The sequence below is a fragment of the Crocodylus porosus genome, unplaced genomic scaffold, assembly GCF_001723895.1.
Source record: "Crocodylus porosus isolate Cpor-Errol unplaced genomic scaffold, CroPor_comp1, whole genome shotgun sequence".
In the NCBI taxonomy this organism is placed as follows: domain Eukaryota; kingdom Metazoa; phylum Chordata; order Crocodylia; family Crocodylidae; genus Crocodylus; species Crocodylus porosus.
The window spans coordinates 30,585,943-30,600,597 of NW_017728917.1; the positions used below are offsets into that span (position 1 = coordinate 30,585,943).

Sequence of the window (14,655 nt, forward strand, 5' to 3'; positions counted from 1 at the left end):
TCCCAGCCGTTAGGTTGCATGGAGCCACGGTCTAACAAGAAGTATGTCCATTTCTGCAAGAACAGTGATAAATACTTTCTCCTTATTTTGTTATATAGAGGACATTTCAAAATAATGAATAGTGTCTTCCAAAACTCCTAGACAGGCTGGGCAACATCTTTTAGCCCTTGGAATGGAAAGTTTACATCCAGCCAAAACAGCCGCAGGCATCTGTTTGGTTCTGATAGTGCTTATCAAGGAGCTTCTGTTTACTGATGATGCTACCCTTATAACCCATGATGAAGACCTACTACAAGAACTTATGGATCACCTCTCAAGAGCTTGCCAGGCATTTGCGCTCACCATCAGCATAAAGAAAACAGTTGCATTAGGATAGGGAGTTCCACAAGATCCATTGATCATCCTTAATGAGAACCAGCTAGCAGTAGTACAAAAGTTCAGCTACCTAGATTCTACAATGACTACCAATCTCTCACTGGATGAAGAATTTAATGTTCGCATTGGAAAGGCTGCCACCACCTTCAGCAGACTAACTAAAAGAGCATGGAACAACTCAAAGCTTACCATCAAGACCAAAATGCTAGTGCACAAGGCTTGCATGCTCAGCACTCTCCTGTATGGTGAGTACATGATAACTTATGCACATCAAGAGAAAAGGTTAAACAGCTCCCACCGGCATGTTTACACCACACACTCAACATCAAATGGCAAGATAAAATTAACAATGCAGAAGTTCTTCAAAGGGCAAACTTACTAAGTGTGACAGCCCTACTCAAACACAGACAACTGCGCTGCCTAGCCCATCTGAGTAGATCAGAAAATGGATGCATACCCAAGGATATGTGATACAGGGAACTATCAGAGGAAACAAGCACAACAGGACACCCCAAGCTTCACTACAAAGACACATGCAAATGAGATACAAAGGCATTTGGAATCAATCCTGATCAATGGAAAACCTTGGCAAGTGATTGTAACAAGTGGCGTCATTGACTCCACCAGGGCATCAAAGTCCATGACAGAAATTGGCTCCAACAGCTTAAAGAGACAAGAGCCCGTAGGAAGCAAGCAACTCCTAAACCACCCAACCATGACATATACATTTGTAACCACTGCCACAGATCATGCAAATCTGAGATTGGACTATTCAGTCACATGAGACATTCCAAACCATTTATGTCATAGGCTTCAATATCCACCATCTCCTGTAGATGAAAGGATGCCAAAGAAGGGCATATAAATAGCATTATAAAAGTAATAGGTTTCCAGAGCCAGAGACTATAGAATCTCTATCATTGGAGATATTTAAGAAAAGGCTAGACAAACATTTGTAAGAACGGTTTAGGTATGTTGATTCTGCCTTTAGACCAGGACTTTAGGTCCTTGGGTCCTTTCCAGCCCTATTTTTTAAGATTTTATGCATGTCTATATTTTATATGAAACACTGTTTAAAAAAAAACAACCCCCCCACCCTTGTGAATGACACACTTTGGAGGAGAGGGGAGCAAGCAAAAATAGAAGTCGATAAAATTTGGAAGGAATTTCAAGCACCTCAATGCTGTGCTACCCAACTTTTGTGATACTACAAGTGTCTTGAGTTTCAGAAAGCAAAATCTGCAAAATTAGATCCTTTCTGGCATTTCATGTTGACCATCCTGAGAACTGAGTTATCCAGAATCATAAATTACTTTAGAAAATCTTGTCCAAGATGTATAGTTTTTGCTTATGATAGAGGTTACATCTGAGTAGTTGTAAATTATTGCCTGAATTCTACACTAAGATGTTTTGTGGTTTTCACAGTATATTGGACTCAACTAGCCCTACAGAGAACAAAAGCAGGAAGCACTTTTGTTACATGAAAACAGTCCTCATGTATAGTCACTCACTTTTCCAATCATTACCACACTTTAAAAATATCAGCTATGTGCAGATGGCATTGAAAGATTCTCTTAAAGGTCTAATAGGATTGCACCAAGAGCACCCTCAGACAATATGTTAGATTATAATAAAAATAAATAGTTATTGTACTCATACAATTAACATACTTCCAAACAGAACAATTTAAGGATTATTAAAACGTAAGATTCTCTTTTTATGTTTATTATGTTTATATTTCTGTAGCAAGATTTATGCTCAGCCTAACATAAAAATCTAATGCCCCGATTAAAATATAGTAATGATTTTACTTTTATTTATTTACATACATTATTTTAATCTTCTGGGGCACTTGTACATGTGATGGTCATCACAATATACATATGACAAAAATGTAATTTGTGTGGCTTAATGCATCACACATTACGCATGTGCAGATTTGGAGAGTTTTACATGATTTTGCATCATTCCAAACTAAACTACATCTGGAGGTGGGCAGGCTCTGCAGGAAAAAAAGGATTGGGCCCCTCACTGCTTCTGCCTTCAGCAGAAACCTGCTGAAGGCAGAAGCGGCAAGGGGCCAGATCCCTTTTCTTTTGGTAGAGACTGCCTGCCTGTCCTGTGGCTGGGGTGCAAGCTGCCGGTGGGTTGAGCAGCTCCTGAGCTGCAAGGGCCCCAGTCTTTCCTTCAGTGGTGGTGGTGTTCCCCAGACAGGCTGCTAGTGAGCCAGGTGCTGCCTCAGCGCAAAGCCAGCACCCACCAGATCCAACTCTTCACCAAGCCTGCTGGGGCTTCCAGTGCCTCATGCACTGTTCCTACTGCCTTCCTGCTCCTTGTGAGCATCCAGAAATGGGTGGGTTTCCCCTGGTGCAGCACGGGAAGGCAGCAGGAGGGCAGCTGGGTGTTCTAGCTACTGGAGAAGGCAGTAAGGACAATGCACAGAGTACTAGAAGCCCAGGCAGGATAAGGGAAGATCGGGCTTGGTGGGCTTCCAGTGCCCTGCGCATCATCCCTGTAACCTTCTCCAGCCACCATAAGAGCCAGCTGCTTTCCTGCCACTTCCCCATGCTGCCCCAGAGGCAAGCCAGACTTTTTCTGGGCAGTCCCAGGTGGTAGGGAGGTGGCAGGGACAGTGCATGGGGTGCTGGAAGCCCTGGTGGGCTCAGGGAAGAGTTGGATCAGGCTACGTGCTACCTCCAAGCTGGTGCAGCATCCAGCCCATTAGCAGTCTGATTGGGCATCCTGGGGGATGCTGCCACTTCCTTGGAGGGAAGGACTGGGGGGCCCCCTGCAGCTCAGAGGCCACTTAGCTTGCTGGCAGCACACCCCCTGGCCGTGGGCAGGCTCCACTGAAAAGAAAAAAAGGATCAGGCCCCTCGCCATAACATGACTGAAAAAGTGAATTGGTGGGTTTCAATTAAAAACCCACTGTTTCAATTTAGGGGCCATATAATAAAACCTTGGGGATTAAACCCCCATTATGTGTACAAGCATCCCTGACTTACAAGCTTTTACTCTAAGTGCTTTTAGTAAGCTACTAGACTGACAGCATTAGACACAAAAGTCTAGTACCAGTAAAATGCCAATATACACATGTTGGCACACAACACCAAGGTGTCCTAGTTAACTATTGTTAGGGGAAGATTCTTCATCCTCTAGATTTATACAGTCTTTGAACTTTGCTAAGATGGTCGCTAATAGTGTCTGTTAGTGCCATTGGCAATCGGAGTTCTCAGGTCCTCTAGGAACCTGTCAATCAAATCTTTTCTTTTTTTTTATAGACCATTAAACAATCATCACGCTGTCACTTTCAGCACCTACTGTCCAGAGTTAAAGTTCATAAGTGATAAATGATTTGGCACCCACATCCAATTCTGTTTCACCCTGCCCAAGTCCCTGAAAAAATGTTAGTGCACCTACTTCTGTAAGCATTTGACTCTTAACACTAAATCACAAAAAGCAGCAAGGATGAGGAGGACGCCTTTTGCATTAACTGTTTCTCAAAGATTCAAGCAGTGTGGAACAGGATCATTCCTAGGCACCTAAGTCCACTTAGGTATCTAACAGGTGGAGTAAGATGTGGTCCAGTGTGATAAACTGTTTTTCTTTAAGTCACCTCATCAATCTTAAAAAGGCTTTCCCACAACAAGGACACTCCTCCCAAGAGGTAGATCACACATTTGAAAGAGCCAGCTGGATACCATGTGAAGAATTGCTGCAGTACAGAACACCCCCCACCTCCACGAATCACACACCGCTGGTTATGACATATCACCCTTCCCTCAAATGCATACGGAAAATCCTCAGATTGCAACCCATACTAGAAAGAGACCCTATTCTTAAAAAGATGCATCCTAGCCTTCAAACAAGCACTGAACCTTGCTAACCTTATCACCAGAAGCAAACTTCCTTAGGGCCAGAACATACCAAAAGGATCCAGACCATGCCATGACAAGAAATGCAAAACCTGCCAACACATCTCCACCACCCCCACAATTATTACACCCCACAACAGAAACATCAGCATCCCTGCATCTTACAGCCACACCTCCAGAACTGTAAAATATCTCATCCAATGCACCAACTGCTCTGATGGAAAATACGCAAGAGACACCAAACAACAACTGTGCACCAGAATGAATACACACCGGAAATCTATCTTAGACAAGAATACCTGCAGGGGCTCATTTCTCTCAAGAAAACCAGTCGCTCTCCCATCTCGCAGTTCTAATCCTCAAAGGAAACTTACAAAACACTTCCCAGAGACGAGCCTATGAACTCCACTTCCTCAATCTCCTGGATACAAAAAAATCATGGACTAAATATAGACCTTGGATTTATGATACATTATAACCTGCCTGACATCTGACTCCCCAGGTACCTCTCCACTATTAAACAGCTACATTCACCCCCCTTTTTCACTCTGTCACCCACTGACTCCTCAATTTACATCTTCACTGACTGCCTGTCTTGTATGCATATCAGACCCGCCTCTGGCTTCTTTACTTTTCATTCCATCCAGGAAGAGCACACACCAGCTGCAGAGATTTCCTCAGCCTGACGAAGGGTTTTTAAACCAAAAGCTTGCTAAATATTTTCTGCCAACTATTTATGTTGGTCTAATAAAACATATAAGATTCACCCAAAGAACATTGTCTGCCTATGTCCTTAGCCCAACATGGCTATAACCTACACCCCTGTAGCTTATATACAAGTTCTTCTCAAATTGTATATACATCGCCATCCTCTCCGCTCAGACCTTAATGTGCTGTTTGCATGAGAAACCAGCTATTAAAAGAGCAGTAGAAATTCACATATACAGGCTTTGAAAAAATCCAGCAGATTATAGGAGTAAAAGGTTTGTAGGTAAGAGATGAGGGCTCTTGTTTTCTGGAGCTAAACTATTTTTCCTATGTGCCTACTGAGTCCAAGGAGCCTATGGACTCGTAGTAGCTAGCAGAAAGGGCATATCTATTGAATAAGATTCATAAAATCAGGACTGCAGAATAAGGGGTCAACCCAGAACATTTATCACAGGGGTATTTTTGTTGTTATTTCAAATTAAATGTATGCTGAAGTAGCAGAAAAATGGCTTATATTGCTGCTTTTATTTTTAAATTGGTAATGTTTGTAGTGACCAATTGTCAAAGCTTACATACACAGCACTGAAACATTTCTGTTTATGAATAAAGTTCTATACAACCTGAAAACAGGGAAGTTATTTCAAGAAAATGTAGGGAGGAACAGGGGAAGATCCAGGGCTGTAAATGTAACCAGAGCTGAAACAAGGATGTTAGGATTACTTTTCCATATGTTGTTTACATTGGCCATGATAGGGAAGGTGGCAGAACTTTTTCTTCATTAACATTGGCATGAAGTTTATCAGATTATTTTATTAATCTCTATTCTCCTACAGAGCTGAAATCAACTGCAGAAATATGAAAAAGATTTGTTTAAAGCTTTTGATTATTAATAGTCACACTGACTCATAACAACAACATTGTGATGCAACCCACTAAGGTAACATCTCTTTTGGTACAATAAGCCTGTCATACAGTATTTTCACCAATGATGTGCTTTTTCCTTAAAGGAAGGCGGGGTTACTAGTTAGTGTCAGGGCCATAAATAAGAGGGTCCTATGTCCAGGAAATTAGAAGTCAGTTATCATTAGCATATACTCAGTTTGAGCATTAGAGGGCTTTTCTAACCATCTAAGTCTGTTGAAGTCGAACTTCACAAGGAAGAAATCAGACAGACATTAGGAAATTTAGATGTAAGATCACTAGTAAGAGAATATTTTCTTTAGCTGGCCAGTTAAACGTGGTTAAGGCAGCATGAACTCTGTACTCAGTACCTTGTTGTTTTCAGTGCTGCTTCTTCTGACCCTCAGAATTCAGGAGCTGGTAGAGGCATGCAGCTGTGCCCCTGCACATCCACAGCAGCTAATCTGTGATTCTGCTTTAGGTGAGTCATAACAGCTATACTTTTAACGTTGTCGGTAAGAAAGTAATTGTAACTAAATTAAGTGCTGTGATATTTTTTGTTCAACTCTCTAGGGAATACATTTAACAAAACAGATTATTCACTGAAAAGGTTTAAAAGCAGAGTGTTCTCATTTAAAGAGACAGGTATATAAGATAATGCATTTTAAAATGTATCTGATATTTGTTAGTAGCTGTTCTGTTTCCCTTGCTTTTTCAGTAAATAGTCAAGACTATACATTGTTGAATTAGCTGCTATATTAAATTAGTACTTTTTAAAATGCAAGAAAAAACTTCTATATTAGCTTTCCAAGTGAACAAGAAAATATTGTCACTGACAAATAATTCCAGTTATGTTAAATATATAGAATAGGAAATTATATATAAATATGTAATACAGAAATTATGTATGTATGTTTTAGGAATAACTAGCTGCCACAGCTCTCTGTGAAATCCAGTGAGGATATGTAGTTAAATCAGTTGATTTGTGATGTACTATAATAAGGTTTGGATTTGTTTCCATTTTGCAACAACAATTTTAGCAGGTAAGGATAGGCCTTTTTATCTATGGACAGATTAGCCACAGGAATTCTGTACTACATTTCACTTTCCACTCCTAAGATCGCTGTGTTTCATGATATCTAATCAACATATAGAAAAACGAAAGATCTCAAAATTAGACAACATGGGGATAAGAAAATGTGACATTTTGTAGTCTTTTGATTTCATTAGTTCAAGCTGTGGCTAGTTAGCTTCTATCCTGTGTGAACAGTAAATGTAGAACATGAGTTTCCAAAGTGTCGCAAAATTAGCATCTCTATGGGGTAGGCAATACCTTCTGCATACTGATTAATTGCTTTTATACACTGACAGAAATTCTTTGTAGCCATGACAGACTCTAAGCTCTGTTTATGGCCATCAGTTAAATTGTTTTTTTAATCTGGGTTTGTCAAGCAATCCTTTTATTAAGTTACCTATACCAAACATCCCAGATTAGGGTTATTTGAGGTGTGGAAATTTCAGGTTACTTACTGCTTAAAAATTATTATACTACACTATTTGTCCTCTGAATTGAAAAAGTTGTTGCAAACACCATTTTTTTCAACAATCAACTTATATATATTGTTTATTTGACAAACATCCAGCATTAGAAAAAGAACTCAAGATACTTATTACATAAAGTATTCCATTAGGTTAAGGGAAATTACAAGGTTCACATTTCCACAAATATCTTTTATAAACAGGGAGTTTCCCTTGGTCTTTATTATGATTAAGTATTAGGGGCAGAAAATTAAATTACATTGTATTTGATATTGATCCTCAAGTACTTACTAACACACACAGTCCCACTGATACTAAATGGACCATGAACACAAGGGCCCTTTGTTTAGTGTTTACCACTTGAAGTTGCTTTTATAAGTACTGTAACTAGATACATTTATATACTGAATAAATATCCATATACATGCTATAATTTCTATAAGCCAAGAGGACTGTTTGGTTTGCTAGAGCAATGATGCACCATATAAGCATTGCAAAGTGGCAGGGAAAGACCAGTGAAGATCTCACTGTGGGCTGGGGAAGTTTCTACTAGGTTGTTCTACACTATCCTCCACCCAAAATGTAAGAGGAAGGAGATGTACTGGGGGAGTTTTATGGGCAGGGCATTGGAGAATACTGTTCTTCCCTGCAGCACTATTATACACTGGGGCCAGGTGGATTTGAATCAGGAAGTTACGGTTAGCTCCTAGTGGTCAGCCCTTTCCACTCTCTACTAGGCTGTTTAACCAAGGCACAGCACATTTCATCCCATATCAAATACACACGCAAGAATACTTTTAATCTCTGTTTTGTTTTAAATATTATTAAATGTTAAAGATAATTTTATTTTAGTGTTTATATAATTCCAGATAGTTGTAATAACAAAATGTAGAGCCTGCTGCCTCAGTCACTGATGTGATGGAAATTTAACCTTTAACTTTGAAGGGACCAATCCAGTCCAAGTTAAGATTTCAACACTAAACCAGAATTGCAGAGTTTTTCAATGATGTACATGTTAATCATTCAGTTACAGAGACTTTGCAGAATACAAAAGAGGTGAATCTCTGTTAGACAGACACAAACAGTGCAATGCCTATACATTTTACAGTGAGACAATACCGCAACCTGTCCTATTTATATAGCCCAAAGAACGGCCTATACTGACATAATTATCTTTCAACTTCAGTTCCTTTCTACAATCCAGTTTTCTTTCCCTCAGGTCACCTCCAAATAGAATGGGTGGAGGGGTGGTGGTAGAGAGAGTTAAATCAACAGACCTGACTCCAGCCACTAGCTGAATGTGTGAGGCCACTCAGAAACCTCAGCATTCAGCTGGATCCCCAAGAAGAAACAAGCAGAGAAATTAATTAAGTCTGGGCCAGGCACTTTTCACTGTAACTTTTGTCCATGTGATTAGTGGTGTGACACTTTGTCTTTTCCTGTCAGGGGGTTTTGTGGCTTCACACTGCCTTTTTCTAAACAACCATAGCTACCAAACAGTGCAAGTAACTTAGTACAAATCACAGACTTTCTGACAGTTCTAGAGTGAGAGGCAGTCTCTGATCCTGCCACTTGCATGCAAGAGGATGACACACTGGGAGAATGTGAGAATTTAATGCATGCCAGTCATGGATACACAAAAGGGGGTAGTGTGATAGGTTAGTAGGTTCTGTACAGATGCAACCACAGCTACTGACTTCACGTGTGGCCCTGGGCTAATCATTTAATCTCCTTCAATCTGTGAGACACAAACACTGTAAGGCACTGAACACCAACTTTAAGCTGCTGAAGACCTTACCTTATATTTTACTTCAATGGAAGAGGAGGGTACTCAACAATTCCCATGAGGGGTCATGCATTTTGCAGCCAGATGTCCTCAGTTTTAGAAAAGGGTAAGTCCTTACTCATTTGTGGCTCATTCCTGAAGGTTGTGGTGGTCCTTCAGGAATGTGCTTAGTGTTTTCAGCAGCTTGAGGGTTAGCAGCACTCTCAGAAGAAATTGGTGTTTCAGACCAGGGTGATGATAAGAATTGACTAATGCTAAATGCCTTGCAGTACTAAAATTATTACCAGTCTATAAATTAAATCAAAACAAGTCTGTATTCAAGGCTAGCTTCCATGGTTCCAAAATATCTGTCAGAATCAGAAAGGTGTGTTTTTAAGTAAACAACATGGTACAAATACCTCCATTGTATGGTACTAATATCTTCAAATGCATCTGATAGAAAGGAGCAGAGAAAGGACCAGAGGTTTCAGGCTTGAAGTAAGCTCAGTCTAACAGCAAGTTGGACCCAAGGCAACCAGTGATATTTTTTCCAATGACTACAGTTGGCTAGGAGTGCATCCTTAGTGAGCATTTAAATTGAATTTCATGGTGAAAAATCACAATCATTAATGCACTGTGCAGAAAAAGTATTTTTGAAATACTAACATATATAGACTTAAGAAGACTGTATAAACCTCAGCTTTCTTTTAAAGGTGGTTCTTGCTATTGTTGTAATGTACCGTGCTTGGTGAGGCAGTAAACAAGAAAAAGTTGATCATTTGGGTAAATAGTAAATATTTTGCTGGGTTTTTGGTTGTAGTAAATATTTTTGTACTTGCCACCTATAGAATATTGGATTCCCTATCTTTGAAGTTAGCTCAATTCTTGATTAAACAGTTCTTTTCTTTATATAATGGAAACAATATTTTTATTCAAGCAGTTAGCATTGCACAGTAATAGAAATGACAGATTTTTGGCACAAACACATATTTTTATACAGACTTCCAGAGATTTATTGAAGCAGCATTTCTCTGAAGGAGGCCTTATGGCTGAAGCTTGTCAGCATTTTAAGCTAATTAAAATCCTTATATGTCCAATGAGACCTGGCATTGCAAAAAAGTGCCAGATTTTACTAAATTATTTCACATTTAAAAATAATGGTAAGTATTAAGCCTACCAAAACAATTTCCAGTCAGCTCTGGTAGGAGTGTTCTAAAGTGACAATAGGCCATTTCTATTTCCCTGAATTTCAAGTGAAAACCTTCACTATTCTTTTTTATTTTTGCAAGCCCCTCACTCACTACATTTTTCTTTTGTGTAAAGTTACTACGAAACACCCACTTTTTCACTGAAAGTCATTTTTCAGTATCAATGAGGACAGCAGCTCTACTTGAGAGAGAAAAAATACCAAGCCATTGTCACTGTATACAACTTGGGAAAATTTATCAGAAATATTTCAAATTTAGAACAAGAAGTAATTACAATGACTGTAAAACAGGTTTTAAGTTTTGCTAATAATACATGGCTAACCTCTACTCTAAATTTACCTCATAGTGGGGTAAATTTACCTCGTGGTGAGGTACAGGGTGGATAATAAGTCATTGAGCAAAGTTAAGAATATGCATAAAACGTATTTGCACATGCAGAGCTTTAGTATCCGTATGAATGATAATAGCTAGGGGTATGAGAAGTGGGCCCTATTCGATTCGGATTCAGCCCGAATCAGGGTCAGTGATTTGATTAATTGATTTGGATCACTGTCCCTGATTTGATTTGGCCGAATCTGAATCTGAAGATTTGATGATTTGGAGAATCACCGATTCGGACATAGACACAGTTTTAAAAGTTTTTTCTACATACCTTGAAATAGCAGGCGTGGCTCTTGATTGCTGAAATGCTGCAGTGCATGGAGCATCCCACAGGAGTGCGGGGGGCCTTCCATGTGCTCAGCGGTAAACCCAGAAGTGGAGTGGAAGTACTTTGGTACACTTCCAGGTCTTCCGGGGAGCACACAGGGGTCCCCCGCACCCCCCTCCCCAGCTCAGTAATCGGCCACAGGGGGACCCCAGGTCCCCCACCCAGACCCAGGAAGCACCAGTCACTGAGCCAGGAGGGTGTGGGGGGGCATCCCAGCATGCTCACTGGTGGACCTGGAGGTGGACTGGAAGTGCTTCTGATCCACTTTTAGGTCTGCTGACAAGTGTGCTGGGGAGCCCCCATGCTTCTGTGGGACACTCTATGCACCCCAGCATTGCAGGACTCACAAGCCACCTGCTACCTAGAGGTATGTAGAAAAAACATTTAAAACTGTCTCTATGTCCAAATCTCTGAATCTCTCTGAATCACTTTGGAGGGTTCTGATTTAATTCAGAGAGATTAAAGGGTCCTCTGACTTGATTTGTATTCGGACATCGAATTGGGCTGAATCTCTGCTGAATCTAATCGGGGACTGAAGCTTCACACAGCCCTAGTAATAGGTACATCTTATCACAATGAGAATTCAACACAAATGGGTCGGATCCTTAGTATTCAATTACTGTACTGCATTGCTATGGCAAAGCACAGTAGCTGTATGCTGGCTTAATTAGTCATTAGAGCCTTCTCCACCCCAGAGGAATTTCAAGATGGTGTACAGCCAATGGAATAACTCCTATTGCTGCCCTTGTCTGGCTTCAGTGCAGAATATACTCTCTAATAACACACATTCCTTCCCCACCCCCCAAAGTCTCCAAGTACCAAAATGACTACTTGGGGCCATAAGCAGATGGGCATAAATTAAAACAGTCCTGAGATACTTTAATTTATGCTGTGGACAGAACAACCTTCTAGCTGGACCCAGGATCAACGGTTGCCTTTGCATCTTGCAGAACAGAGCTTAGACAGACTGGCCACATCCACATGAGCATGGACATTTGTTTCCCTGGGGACAAGAAGCAGTGGTACAACTTGTGCCACTGCTACTTGTCTCCAGGGAATGCCTGTGCCATGCACCCTCTGGCATGTGGCAAGTTATCCTGGGTGGTGTAGGGGAGGCTGGGGCCAGCGCTGGGATGGTCTCAGCAGTCTTACCTGGGGGCCTGCTCCTGGGGCTGCAGCAGCAATGATCCTGCTGCTCAAAGGCCAGGCCAGCAACTGGAGTATGGCTCTGGCCAGCCAGGTTTTGGTTTTGGACAGTTTGCACTTCATACGCCACTCCACTTTTTTTTGCATGGGTTGTTTTGACCCCGGAATCTCTGGGATCTCCCCTGCCCCCACACACTGCTACCTTGCAGCACAGAGAATACCTGAGTATGTGGTATATGGTGCTGCAGATATGTCTGGATGCTGCCACTGGGGCTAGACAACTTAATTTTTTATGTCTCTTAGTTTTTTGCATTTTTTTCCATAGTAAGTAGCAGGAAATACTTACACAATTTAGCACATGTCTATCATTTATTCTACTGCTCTCTGCCAGACAGTAGATGTCAATGCTTTGTAGGCTGGCTTTCCTTTGGAAGAGAAATCAGTAACACTAAAGTCTGGGTGTTCTCCTACTGCAACTTGTTTTAACAGCACTATTTACAGCTCCTGAAAGGAGGCACTCATAAAACCACACTACTTTAAGGGATCTCAGTCTCAATATTAATGCTTGACTCCCAGGGTACAATTCTGGGAAGTAAGAAACATTGTGGCAAACAGCAAACTCTTGATGCTTCCCATAGTTCTTCCCTTTCTCACCATGGAACTACCCTAGGAAACTAACATGCAGCATTTATTCCAAAACTAAAAACATGCTCATGTATTAAGAAAAAGAGCTATTTTAACAGCACCATTTAGTGACACCTGCTATTCTTGTTTCCAGAGGACTGTATATATTAACTCATAAATTGTTTCAAAGCCTGTGCAAAGTAGAAAATAATATTACACAATTTGTCAGATATGGAAGATACAGAAACAGAAGTACTACACATGGAGGAGCCTTCCTAATACAAAATTAGTGGCTGAAATAGTATTAGAACTGAGCCAAAGTTCAATGAACTCATTCATAACTCAGAAAACAATATGGCAGGATGTTGTTTAATATGCAAAAAGTTTACGAAATATGGATACTAAGTTGAATAAGTGGCTGAGGGATTCATATCTTTCTATAAATGCAAATCTCAATTCATCTTTAACTATGATTGTGACAGGGGGCCATACCGGGGCCAGGTCTTACGTCGGCCTGCCCACCTAAGTAGGGGAGTCCACCCAGTTTCATCTGCCATGACTTTGCTGTTCCCAAATGTGGTGTAAAAATGTGGGAGGCTGCCCATTTTACTGCCCTGATGCCAGGGGGCACTATCCATGGCTTCGTACCATCCCTATATCATGGCCCAGGCCTCGCAGATGTCACTCCTGAGTTGTCTATGCTCTGCCTTGAGTCATTCCTGAGTTGTCTATGCTCTGCCTTGAGGCCAGACCAAACTCAGCATACTGTTAGGCTTTGCTCACACAGCCCTGCTCTGGGCCTCACACATACCGCCTCCCTCTCACTGGGGCCTCTATCACTCTGCCCTCTCTCACTGGGCCTCTTGCACTCATGCTCTTTACTGGGCCACATTCAATTTGCAAAACACTGGGCTAACTCTATCCCTTGTCCTTCACTGGGTAACACAACCCACTGGTTCCCTAACTGAGGCCAGTGACTTGCTTTTCTGTTCAGGTTCCCTCTACGCCGCCTCACTTGGCCTTAGGCCCACTTGCAGCCTCAGGTGTCCGAAGACTTACATAGGCCTCAGTACTCATCCCCGTCTCTCTGGGGCCTCAACATACTCCCCCTCTTTGCATGCCTGGTCCCCATGCCTGTCTGAGTGTGGGTAACCCACCAGGATGTGGGTGCTGGGTTTTAAGGTACCCCTCCTTGCCTTTCACTGGGGAGGTAACTGGCCTGACATTTCTGGGGGACTGTCTCAGCCCTGTGGAACTGGACCTAAAATGGCCACCTCATCAGGGCTGGCCTGCACCTGCCAGTTACCTGCTCTCAGCCTTAAAGTGGCAGGCACCCAAAGGCACACTGCCACAATGATGTAATTACTAGAGACACCCAAATACTAGTGCTGTGCGAAGCTTTGGGTGGTGATTTGATTTGAAAGCGATTTGGTCCATTTTGGTGGCCAAATCTCCGAATCTGAATCAAATCAGGGGACCAATTCAAAGGTCCAAATCAATTCAAAGCTCTCCAAATCTTTGGAAAAGAGTAGGTAAATGGAGTCCTGAGTCTGGCGTGGATGCTTTGCCCCAAAGTTTGGTGTCATTGGTGAACTTGGCCAGTCCACTTCTGACTCCCCCTGGATGCAGATCTGGGAGGAAACAGGCAGAGCTATTTTGTCCCAAGTGGCACAATTTGCTGCACAACAAAGTGTATGTCTGAGCACTTGCGCTGAGGCAAAAGGCCCCGGCTCAAATTTGCACTGCTTCTATTTGAGCTGCTGGAAGCGCATGTGCTTGCATGTGTGGATGCACCCCATGGGTTCT

At 41.6% G+C, this 14,655-nt stretch overlaps 2 protein-coding genes across 2 annotated transcripts in view; one reads left to right on the forward strand and one right to left on the reverse strand.

The window, feature by feature from the left end:
* SYN2 (synapsin II) overlaps positions 1–14,655 on the reverse strand; it is a 306,075-nt gene that overhangs the window by 160,243 nt on the left and 131,177 nt on the right. The window lies entirely within an intron of this gene.
* Positions 6,022–14,655, forward strand: part of TIMP4 (TIMP metallopeptidase inhibitor 4) — a 45,508-nt gene continuing 36,874 nt past the window's right edge. Inside the window, exon 1 of the mRNA XM_019537022.1 lies at positions 6,022–6,339. Within this exon, the coding sequence (XP_019392567.1) occupies positions 6,210–6,339 (130 nt within the window). The 5' untranslated portion in view covers positions 6,022–6,209. The remainder of the gene's footprint in view (positions 6,340–14,655) is intronic.